The sequence below is a fragment of the Hyposmocoma kahamanoa genome, unplaced genomic scaffold (assembly GCF_003589595.1).
Source record: "Hyposmocoma kahamanoa isolate Upper Pololo Valley unplaced genomic scaffold, ASM358959v1 76, whole genome shotgun sequence".
Taxonomy (NCBI): Eukaryota; Metazoa; Arthropoda; class Insecta; order Lepidoptera; family Cosmopterigidae; genus Hyposmocoma; species Hyposmocoma kahamanoa.
In genome coordinates, this window is record NW_020653900.1 from 11,750,902 (window position 1) to 11,764,076 (window position 13,175).

At 36.5% G+C, this 13,175-nt stretch overlaps 1 protein-coding gene across 1 annotated transcript in view; it reads left to right on the forward strand.

Annotated features, from left to right (window-relative positions):
• The first annotated feature begins 343 nt into the window (after nt 1–343).
• Nucleotides 344–13,175, forward strand: part of LOC113232629 (equilibrative nucleoside transporter 1) — a 67,041-nt gene continuing 54,209 nt past the window's right edge. Inside the window, exon 1 of the mRNA XM_026467400.1 lies at nt 344–452. Within this exon, the coding sequence (XP_026323185.1) occupies nt 359–452 (94 nt within the window). The 5' untranslated portion in view covers nt 344–358. The remainder of the gene's footprint in view (nt 453–13,175) is intronic.

The window sequence follows — 13,175 nt, forward strand, 5'->3', positions numbered from 1 at the left end:
ATACCATATCTGTTTCTTGAACATTTTTGTAGGCTTTTTTGAACATTCGAAGAGAGTGAGTTTTCTGTACTGTTCTGTACTTACGTGTCAGAATGTTTCAAAAACTTATAAATAGTGTTCATTGCATTTAAAAAAAATATTGTTCTAAATTTGCATATTAAAAGGCGTCGAAAATTTATCTTTCAAGTTACTTCAAGTTGTATTTTCAAACGAACAATGTGCGCGTAATTTGCCGTAAAATTATGAGGGAATTTGCACTGAGTGGTAAAGCTAAAATATTATCTATTTTTGTCACCAGATAACCCTGCAGACTGCCTACACATGCGGATATCAGGTTTATGATACACGTGGTACTGTGATGGAGATGTCGCGCCAAGGGGGAGCGGAGGGGGAGAGTCTGCTGCGGCTGGACCAACGCGCCACCGTCATGCCGCACGGGACACACGCACCAGGTAATTTATCCTCTAACATTTTAAAATACAATAATAAACAAGCTAACAACGCTTAAATTATTATATTTTTGTTTATGTAGTAATACACTTAATTTTGTTTATGTAGCATTAACATTAATTGACCTTATCAAAGTACGTGCATAAGTTCGCAAAAGATGCTGGCTATTACCATAGTGTGCGTTTGTACAGGCCACGCGACCGGCAGCGCACACACATACAAACAGCGCTGCTACGTTTGTGTGGAGTTATCACACTTGTTTCATTAAACTACGCTGTTACGCATAACAATTTCGTATCGCTGTAAATAATCGATGAAGATACGGTGTAAAGAAACTGCGCCTGCGATCGTATAAGACATATACTTTTGGTAGTGTAACTATCATAAAGAATAGTCAATGGTACACCGACTATTAAAGACCCGACTGACCGTATTTAGGTTGGTCGGGTAAAAAATAATAAACACTCGTATTTAATACAGGAATGCTAAAAAAAGTTTGAATATCAATGCTCACATGAACTACTGGCCATACAAACGTTTAAAAACAGGACATTTGGTTTGATAATCTCAGACAGAGTACTAAAAAATCCGACCTCAAAAGACATTCATTCATTTTCTTCAAATTTAAATAGGACCACAAACGAGGTACCCTCTTTCAAACAAAAAAAGAATCATCAAAATCGGTTCATAAAGAGTTATCGTGTAACATACATTGTTATCACATATAAAATAAAATATCGCAATTAAAGAAAATTGGCTTTCGTACTAGGAGCCACAATTATACTATGCAAATACAACTAATTAAGAGTCCATACTACCTCAGTCCGAATTAAAATTTTTTCCCGTAATATGGTTCATTTTGCTTAGATCGAGCGGCGGGGACACTGGTTTTATTTCAGATTTTTACAAACGAAGTTAACGCCGTTTGAAAAATGTATATCGCATAGTGTAAGTGTTCTATTTAGTTCAGGTAATATAATATACGTAAAGTATCTATTAAATACAGCGGTTTTCTTGTAAAAGTTTGAGGTAAGTTTGTGTTTTTTTTTATCGTTAAAATTTGTAGGAATCGTGTTTCCACACCGTATGGTACTCAGTGTACATCCTCAGTTTTAGTATATGTTTTTTTCAAAGTGATTGATTCAACGCTCACTGTTATGCGGAGTCAACCAAAGCTATTTGAGTTAGTATAGACTCTTAAGGAAGTCGATCCCGGATCCTTCCCGAGAAGGCCACCGTGGGGTTTTAGCCGGTAGAAGTCCGGCATAACCTCCCGCTGCCCCCGCGGCGGAGAGGTATCCTCGGAGGATTTCCCCACGCAAAAAAAATAAAAAAATAAAAAAGACTCTTAAGGAAATCGTGTCGGTACGCTCGCGCTGCTGAATACATAGATCAGTGGAATTATTAATTCTTGACACTTGATTGTGTAATGTAATAAAGTTTGCGTATTTAGAAATTTCAGTTTTTTAATAAAATTAATTTATTATTTATTTGTGAAGAAACTATTCGACACAAAGCGTTTAAAAAATAGGTGTCAATAGTAAATTTTACCGGAAACAGAAGCGGAAGCTAAACTCTATAAAGATCTCAACTAAATAGACTAGTGAAATAAACAGGGCTTGTTTTTGCTTTCATAATTGTACTTAAGGCTCAACTCACACTGGCGCAGAGTCGAAGCGTCGCGTCGCGTCCTGTTTTTCAACTACAACGCATGGCGACGCGCGTCGTGCGGACGCCCGCATTAGCGCGCCCGGATTACAGTTCAGAGACTTTTAAACATTCTCGAATGGCGCTCATGCTCGACAGTACACAATGGTTGATATCGATCTTATTATAATTTTATTGCTCTTATATCTGAAGCTGAAGAGAAAGAAACTAAAAGTATATCCGACACTGAAGGGAGAAAAATAAAACGGAAATTTTGGGTTCACGAGTTATGGAGGAAAAGACGTACACTTGGCGAATTCAAAACACTCTGTAGACGATTTAAGCCTAGATTCAAGACATTTTTATGATTATTTTGATATATGGACATTCATATTTTTGGATTAAGTAAATTAATTTTTCGTCTTCATCCATTGTCGCGCACTCGTCTCGTCGCACTTCGGCATTCGGTGCTATGTCTGGTGTGGTCGGCGTCTGACGCGTCACTGCACGCGAGTAACGCACAGCGACGCGCGAAACCGCTCGACAATAACCAAGAGTCGACGCGCGATTCCATATTTGCATAACACAAATTTGTACCTTAATAACAGGAAAATAGAGATGAATATGCTGTAGGCGAAAAACATGACGCGTCGCGACGCTGCGACTCTGCGCCAGTGTGAGTTGAGCCTAACTGCTAAACGCGCGCACCAAAAAAAATCTAAATCTATCGCGAAAATTATAAACTTCAGAAACGGAAATAGCTATATCACATTATTAATACATATAATGTTTTATAGTAATTCAAACCTACAGTCAACGTTGAAAACTCCATAACGTCGACGTTGACCTTCTGACTGAAAACCTCCCAACTAACAATTTGAATGTTGCATAATTGTCAAGTAAACGTTTTACATTTTGTGTTCGGGTGTGTAGAATTAGGCGCCTTGTGAAGGTTTATGAAATGAAATTTGGGCCCAAATTATACGACATTATTGTCACTTAGTAGTTACGTAAAAGTCAGTCAACGACCGTTTTACCGTTTTATATATAATTTAATTAAGTTAAACACTTTTCAAACAGACCCGACTTTTCTGGTTATATTGAGATAGATACGTGACATGCCAGTTGAATTGGCGCATGGCGGTAAGAAATGCCTGAAAACGTTTCACGACGTCTCAACGACAACCTTTTTGATACTTTTCCACAAAAGTTTTGACACATTCAGCAAAATAATTTCCATCATAACAGAAATTTTTGCAATGTAGTTATTTTTTTTAGGAAGAAAATAATATGTGTATGTGTAGTTTAAAATATAGTAAATACATGTCGCATGTAGATAAGAGTTTAAATTAGTTAAATCACACTTCTCTTGGATGCTACATAACTCTTATAAAATATATTTCAACAAGTTTTGCTTTAACAAAAATTTGTTATAATAAAATATGTAAAAATGCGTGGCCGTGGCGACGATTTTAAGGCGACGAATTAAGATACCTTTAGGCTCAAATTCTATTGCGGCGGAACGGAATGGAAGCGCATGCTCGAGAATGGTCAAAAATTTTGGTTCGTATATAGTTTGTACGTTACACAATTGACCATAAAGTTCATTATACTATGTACAATATCGTTACAAAAATTCTCTTTCATTCTGTTCCGCCACAATATAAATTGAGTCTTACCTAGACATTGCTACTATTGCTACTTACTGTGCCATGAATGTCACGAAAATGGTTTTTGTTTTTTGTTATATCATTTTAAAGCTTACAATAAATAGTACAAAACAAGCATAATAAACCTATAACGATTTCCCGCACACTGTGCGATATTTTTTTTATTTTTTTTTTTACACACTCAACATAGCCCCGCACTAGGGAAACCCTGTGTCGCGGGTGCCATGGACACACACATAGACAACCACAGATTACACCCAAACTCACGAGAGAAATAAATGTAGGTCATACAAATATTTCTCTCGGCCCGGGAATCGAACCTGGGACCTCTGCGTGGCAGTCCGGCATGGTAACCGTTCGGCCACGGAGGTAGTTTTTAATCGAGAAATATAAATAGTTTTTGTTTCACTATAGTTTTTCAACGTTGAAGAAATCAAGACAAACGAGGCTGAAAATAAAATGTCAAAATGTAAGTCGTGTTACATTCAAAAACAAATATTTGCAATGCCTGTTCACTGAATTGAACTGTATTTCAAAAAATTCACATCTGTTTTTTCTCCAACTTCTTTCAAAGTTTTATGATTGGAACTTATAACGTATATTTAGATTGATGTAAATTATCAATTGGTCGCGACAAAAAAATTGGCGAGTCCAGAATGAGTATTGTCCTTTAATTTTCACAACGGATGGTATTGGCACGTATTGGTTTCCACGTAGAAATAGTTTTATAGGCTACTACAGAACGCGTCCAACTATTTTTATTACTTTTTTTGTTGTCATACTTCTTTATTGAAGTAAGATAGTTACAGAAATTTATCAATATCGTTTAACTTACATACTAAATCAATGTTAAAACACTTTATCTGGCTAGCCAATGGTATTTTGTTTGACCTACCTGCCTCTTAAGTGTCGTGGATCGAATCTTGGCTTGCACCTGAGTTTTTCGGAATTTATGTGCTAAATTTTAATTTTAAATTTACATTCTGCTTTTCGGTGAAGAAAAACATCGCGAGGACACATGAGGAGCACACATCTGCAATGAAATTTAATGATGTCTCTGAAATTCCCAAACCACATTCGGACCCGCGTGGGAACTACAGCCAGAGGAGGTCTGTTCCCAGTAGGGGAGCTACATATAGGGTTATTTTTAAAATGCTAATAACCTGATTGGACTATTACCAATATCATAAATAAATAAATATTACACAACAGCACATACGTTGCTCTAATTCCAAACCAAGTAGCTAAAGCTCTTGTATTATGGAAATTGGAAACAACGACGATACCACAAACACCCAGACAATATAGAAAAGTTACTTTTCTACACTGACCCGGCCGAGGATCGATCCCGGGACCTCTGAGATGGCGACATGAAAACCGGTGTGCAAGGCTTTCGACCACGGAGGCCGTCAAATGAACAACAACTTTTGTTCCATGACTTTTAATAATTATTTTCGACTTTATTTTTATATTAAAATAAAAATATTTCAATAGACTACTCTAAACGCTGATAGCTCTGTTAGAAAAAAAGGAAGCGCCAGCGTAATTAATATCACTTTGAAAGTTCAAACTACTTTACTACCAAATGCAGATCTAAGAAGTGTTAGATAGTACAATGATGGTGAATTTATTATGTTTTATAAAAAGTAATGGAACAAAACTTGTTGTTTATAATGTTAAGAATATAGTCCTCGGAGGTTAGTATTTTACAAATTTCCTGCGAGATTTCTCTTTTCATATTCCGATAGTGGAGACATAATATGCCCATCGTTCCATTGCCTCCTATTTTCATAGAAAATATTGTTTTCGTTTCAATAAAGCAATAAAATACGAGAGCAGAAAACGCAATACTCGCTATCAAGAACCTTGTAACGAGATGTATACCGAGGCCAGGTTTAATCCGCTAAGCGGTGATAAGCAAACGAACCATACAAAATGTTGTTATTTAGTGCTACTTTGTATCCCTCGTGTAGGTGAAAAATGCTACACCTGGCTTTTTTTTAAATATTACTGTTCGTAGAATTACGGCTTTTGTGAATATTTTGAAAGACTTAGACCTTTGTAGCCGCCAGCCGTTAGTTATCCAATGCGCAGCGGGAAGTGAGCGTTCCTACAGCTCAGGTACGGATCTATTGGAAAATAGGGAGGGTACTGTACGAGGGGCGTTCAATGTATTCTCGGTATAGGTATGAAATAATAGGCAAAAAATTCTAAATAAAATTTATTTTTTAATATAGTCTCCCATAGCCTCAATACACTTATTTGATCAAGCAAATACTTTTCGATGCCTTCGAAAAATATATAATCACTGGGGGCCAGGTCAGGGCTGTAGGGTGGATGAGTGATTTCTTCAAATCCACAATCCCTCACAGCAGCCTTGGCAACGCGCCCTGTGTGAACCGGCGCGTTGTCGTGAAGAAGCAAGACACCAGCGGTCAATTTTCCAGGTCTTTTTTCCTTTATAGCGTCCTTCAAATTTCGTAGGCTGTTTGCGTAAGCTGCGGCAGTAATACTTTGACCCATTTTTGTGTATTCGATCAGTAAAATTCCCTTAAAATCCCTAAACACTGTGGCCATGAGTTTTCCGGTGGATGGGCAGACTTTAAACTTCTTCGGTGGGTCTGTTCCTTTTTTATGCCACTGCATGGACTCTTGCTTACTCTCAGGATCATAGTGACGAACCCACGTTTCATCACCGGTGACAATGAATTCAAAAATTCCACTCGGATTTTCGCTACACAGCTCCAAAAACCCCTTACTGCACTCAACTCGAACTTGTTTCTGAAGCGGCGTGAGCATTCGCGGCACCCGTCTTGCACTGATTTTTGAAAAATTCAGATGTTCATGAAGGATAGTGTGAGTGGTACCCACGGATAACTTAGTCTTTTCTGCTAATGTTTTCACTCTGATACGGGCATCTTCCAATACAAGTTTCTCGACAATTTTGACGTTTTCTTCAGAAGTGGCACTTACCGGCCCTCCAGCACTGGAGTCGTCTTCAATACTCTCTCTACCCCGTTTAAATTCACTAGACTACTTCTGAATAGTAGATAATGAAGGAGCAGAATCTTGATAAACAGCCACCATTTCTTCAAGAATAACTTTTTGACTCTTTCCTTGTTTTGTAAGGAATTTGATCACTGCGTGGTGCTCGATTTTCGTCAACATTGTGGCGTCTGTCATTGTAGTTGTCTTCTCGTATTGATAACTTGAATACTAATGATGACAATTACATGAAATTTTATATTTATACCCTTAAAGAGTGTCTTTAACTAATGAGGCAATTAATTTACTCTTATCATTAGTTGATCACCCCCATAACGAGAATACATTGAATGCCCCTCGTACGTGCACCCGGGGCGGCTCACCCGATGCACTAGCCTCTTGAGAACCGGATGTAGTCCGTAACAAAGGTCTGGGACAACTCTGTACACTGGCTAGTCTGGTTGTGAACATTTCTGAGACATTATCACACTTTTAAAAATCACCTTTCTAGCTCCATTCTGCCCTCAGAACGAAAAAAGGCACAACTGCTGTATAAAGTACGCGTACGAGCGCAGCACCATACTGTATAACGCTGTCTCAAGCTTTCATTCTCTTTCATTTGCTTTTTGTACAAATTGATTTGGAATTGGAAATAGAAAGTAATTATAATTCGGTACAACTGTCAGAGTTTACGATGGGTTGTTCATTGCTTCGCTAGCGCTAGACTTTGAAAAATCATAATCATTTTGAAAATTCACGCCCTCTGATTTATATTTGTATGTGTTGAAATCTGCTTTAATGTAGATATAGTTTATAGTTACGAGTTTTATCTTTAATACATTAAGTTCTTTTTCCACACAGTAATATGTTTAACTATGACCGTTATCAGACAGGAAATGCCAAGGCTATTACTTAACCCCCGTTACAGATACGTTTGAATGACATCGATAAGTTTCCCTATATTTTATTTGGAGGTTATTTGTGAATTTAGGCTGTATCCATTATAGTGCTGCAAAACGTTCTAAATTTAAATACAATTTCACGTAGATCACCAAGCTTTTCAAACTCATTCAAATTATCGTTATTCCGTAAGTTAGCAAATTACATTTGAAATCGAGTCTATTTCTCATTCGTAAGGTAAATTCCCTTGAGAAGAATGAGCAAGAAACTCTAGGAGTTGCTCTTAGTGAATATACATTCGAATACATTTATCGAACACTGTATTTGTTTCAAACATCTTAGATCGAGAATACCTGCAAGACCTAAACAGGTTTTAAAGTATCACGGATTTTTGTCATCCAAGTACGCAGAAGCTGTATAACTTTGCTTCGTATGCGTTCCTGAGATACCGCTCCTGTACGCCTTCTACCGGCTAAAACCTTAAAGTGACCTTCTCCGGTACTCTAGCGGGAGGGTTCCGGGATGATTATGCCTAGTTCAAGCTGCCAAATTAGTTTCAACAGGCACGGGCGTGACTATTGCGCGCACTAATGTTTATAATAGCTCTATAATCTGAGATAAGAGAAAAGTTTGACTGCTCTCACGAGTTTTGTGTATTTGCATGCATTGACATATATATACACACATATAAGGCTTACAGGTCTAAACACTCAAATAAAACGTAACTTATGTATAAAAAAACCGACCGAATCACAAATCACAAGACCGAATCACAAAGTAATCATGTAACATACATACAACATACCCACATGCAAAAAAATACAGTCGAATTGAAGACCTCTTCCATTTTTGAAGTCGGTGAAAAACTAACGTTTATGAAGAGATTATGGTGGGCGAGGTAAACTAAAGTGGAATGGCTGGAAAATGAAGTCCGCGTAGTCTAGAGAATGCATTTTGTGTTAAATTTTGCACGTGTTGAAAAGCACACACTTAAGCTGTTAAGCTTGACGTGCTCTTGACTGTACATTCCTTAAAACTATTTAAAGTCAAAATGAACAGCCACCATCGTAAAATGAAAAAAATTGTGTATTTTACCGTGTCACTGCAAATTGATACTTAACAGGTTTCACTTTTTATGTATCGACTGTTATATTTTTAAATTTTATAGCATATTTTATAAACTCTGTTGCGTTTCATACTTTGTTTACTCTGCGTCAGGCAAATAAGTATTATCATTACCTAGACGCGCGTGTATATAATCTTTGTTAAAATCTTCACTTTCTGTCTGAGATTGACAAACGCTTATCTATTTTTAGTTGATTAAAAAATTGTTTATTACACATACATTTCTCTTACGTATTCTTTGTTACAACGAACAATCAATGTTCCTAAAAATTTAATGAGTGCTTGGTCCAAATAAACTATACTTAACATTTTTGTAGTAAGTCAAAGAATTATTGGATTTACATTTAGATATCAGATAATCTAAATATATAATAATATAGAAGCAGTAAGAGCTCCTTGTGAAAGATTTCGTCCTGGGAAGCACTGTCACATTACCCATTTCTAGAGGTGAGCGTTTAAACGAAAAGTAGGTACTTAAAAAAGTAGCTTTTTAAAATAAGCATTTAAGCACGCTTTGCAATTTAAGCGTAAGCGTTGGTCACTTGAATAATCAACAATTTGATTTTTTACAACGTTCTTATGTTTCAAATAAAAATAAACTAACTTATCTTAAAACTTTTAGTGGTCTACTCTTGTCTTTCGCCATCAACACAACGTTGCAAGCTTTTTTTAACTTAAAAGTCTATGCGCTTAAATGCTTTTCTAAACGATTTTGTAAGCTTCAAAAACTATAAAGCGTTTATGTGAAAAGCGTATATAAAGCACACTTTTTTAAAAGTACAATGTTTTAATGTTTAAAAAATAAGCATTTTTTCCATTTCTACCTATTTCTGCCGTCAAGCTGTAACGTGAGCATTACTGCGTTCCGGTTTTTTTTATATAATATCAAGTGCCGGGACGAACAAGTCGCGCGCCTGATGGTAAGCTATACGTCTGTCTATAACAGTTGCAGTGTCACTTAGAGCTTTAAATGACAAAGCCCTTCCAAACCTGTACCTCCAAACCTTTAGTAGCAGTAGAGCTCCTTGTGTAAGAGTTTGTCTAGGGTAGCCATCTTACCTATTTCTGCCGCCAAGCGGTAATATTTTGAATGGTTAAGGGTGAAATTACTGCACGTGGGACTGGTCAACGTATGTCTCAGGGTTACGGGCGCAGTGACAGTGACTCTAAGATCTTGGCGATTTAAAGCTCTGAGTGGCACTGCAACATTTATGGATAGGCGTGTCGCTTACCACCAGGCGCACGACTTTTTCGGCTCGTCACTTAATAGGTATACATATACAAAAAAAAAACACTTAGTACAACAGTTTTGCTTTTGTTGGTACAAAAATACTATTTGTAATTTAATCGCCTACTTCAAAGAAAGCCTTTCCTAGCTAGTGAGATGAAATATACGTATGAGAAATATATATACACATTTGAGCCGACTCGCCATGGACCGCGAATAATGAGACTAACAGAAACGTAATCGGTGCACTGTTTTGCATACTTGTGTAATACGTGTGATGTTTGTTTGAAATCGATGACTCAGTTGTATATTTGTAGATGCATAAAAGGCATTCGCAGGGTTACGTAGTTTCGCTGAATATGAGGTCATAACTGTATTTATTTTGTCTATGGTTCATGAAAATATAACATAGACAGTTGGACTTTATTGAGAGGAAATACAGCTCTATACAACAGTATTTACATGGCATTTGTTATATTGCATATTTGTTATATGACATATTGTTACCTATTTCTGCCGCCAAACTGTAACGTGATCATTATTGCGTTCCGATTTTGAAGAGTAAGAGTGCTGGTGAAAGTATAGGCACATGCGACTTGTCAACTTAGGTCTCAGGGTGACGTTCGCAGTAACAGTACCCCTCAAATCTTTGCTTATTTAAAACTCTGAGTGGCACTGCAACTGTTATCACCACCAGATTCACGACTTGTTCGTCGTGTGACTTGATATCATGAAAAATATGCTGACAATGTTTCACCTTTGAATAGCTAAGGTTCAACTCACAATGGCGCAGAGTCGAAGCGTCGCGACGCGTCATGTTTTTCGCCTATAGCGCATTCATCTATATTTTCCAATTATTAAGGTACAAACTTGTGTTTTGCTAATGCGAGCGGCGACGCGCGTCGCCTAGCGGTGGAGTTGAAAAACAGGACGCGACGCGACGCTTCGACTCTGCGCCAGTGTGAGTTGAGTCTAATAAGTCTATTGTTTGGCGGAAGTAGATGCCAGTATTTTGGTTCAACGATTAGAAAGTACTTTCAGTAATGTAAATACATTCACCATCTTCTACAATATAAATTGACGTATCGTACAATAGAGGTCTTGACAAGCATATGGGAAAAGCTCAAAATGATGCTAAAAATGTGAAATCAACAATATTTATTTGTGACGTCAGACTTTAGTGCCATACCAACTTATCACCGTTGCTGTACTAAAAAGACGCAGTATCCCTTTTGACTTTAACCATTAATTTCTCGCACGGAAGAAAGAAAAGAATGGAAATAGCATCAAGCAACATTTGTGTCAAAACCGGTGTCGCCACACGCACACATTTGAAAACATAATCTTACATTAGTACTAAGATAACATAATTTTGATTGGTTATAAATTATCAAACGAAAATAGACAATAATAAAAACATTTGGTAAAAAAAAAATTGAAACTTATTTGGATCTAATAAGGTTTTATTATTGCTAGTCACATAAAAGCTAAGAATCCTATGAACATAAACTTCTTGGAAGAAAAGCAAAAAGTTGACAATGTACAGATAGGGATGTGACATTTAATTAATATCGACATTATGTTTCATAACTAGCGGAATATTGAAGTAGGCATTGCTTGCTTTATACTTGCTATAATTAGCGTTAATCACGGAGTATGTGCAAACGGCATTTAAAGCAATTTCTTCGAGACTAGCGTAGCTGACTTTTACACGCACACAGTTGTTACCAAATACGCGTAAGGTTTTACTGCACGCAAATATTAATTGATATTAGCTACGCAGGCGCGTGTGTATACGTAGCTACATGCTACAATCATAGTATTAATGATTTATTATGCTGTCATCGTACTTTCATTAACCTACTAGATTTCCAGTCAATCCGATCACTGGAAGGGTTGAAATATTAAAACACAGTCATCATAAAAATCTTTATTCTCCCTGAAATATGATATATTTGTTCAACAATTACCTTTTTCTGAACTGACTAAACATGACTACACCTATGGCGTCGACGAACTTGTCAAGAAAATGAAGATACTTATTTCCGAAGGCGAAGAAGCATATCATTTGTTTCATGAAAACTTGACGAAAAATAACTGACTTCAGAAATGTTTTCACATTTAGATGTGGTCTATAATTTGCGACTCTGAGTTTCATGTCATATATTACCGGATTAACCAAATGATTTATTTCTTAATGATTTTTATTCATATGTATATAATTTAATGTGATGTCATGAAATGCCTATAGCAAATGGTGCTACATTTAGTAGGTACCCAGCTTTTACTGCCTGTTGCTTCAGCCCATTTTCTCCTTTAAAAAGGATCCGGCGGGACACTAAAAAAATTAATACAAAAACTGCGATTGTAAAGTATGCCTGTGATAAAACTAAGAACTCAAGCGGATGAATGTGACGTATAATAAGCAAGTAGGGAGATAGGAATCATGTAGATGGGGGAAAGAAAATGTCCAATCTCATAAAGATGAAGTGTTCGTGGAGACGAACTTACGTGCATTGTAAAATTATCGACACTGTACCTCTTCTATCTATATTTCCTTTTTTTTCATTAATGTATCGTTTTTACTTAAATTGAAAATTTAAAAAAACTATTGCGAATGTGGGGACCAAACATTTAAGTAATTAAAATTGTTAGATTTTAAATACCTGTAAACAATTTATGTTTACACATTAGTACCTACCGCTATAATAAAAAAAATGTTGAACTAAACATATCGATAATTTGATTACAACACGCGGACCCAGTACCAAGTGTAATAAGTACGACACTAGTGCAAGCAATTCATTGAGCGTCATTAAAAATTTTCTTTGGACGATGGCGATGGCTAGCAACTAATGTATATTGTTATTACCCAGTTGCAGGAAAATAGTTTTGTTTCGAAATTATAGTATCGTATTGTTGAAAATATTAGAAAATACAGAGTTTTAGTACTTACCGATGAAATGAAATCACCCCTGAGGATTTTTTAAACTTTGGCTTCTTACGCGACATGATATAATTGCACAATTATATCACGTCGCGTAAAAAGCCAAAGTAATTATATATATAATATAATTATATATATAAAGATTTCCATTTTTTCCACAAAATAATCATGTATCACATTTGAACGACTACTGACGCGCTGTTGACACTCATATCTGGTGATA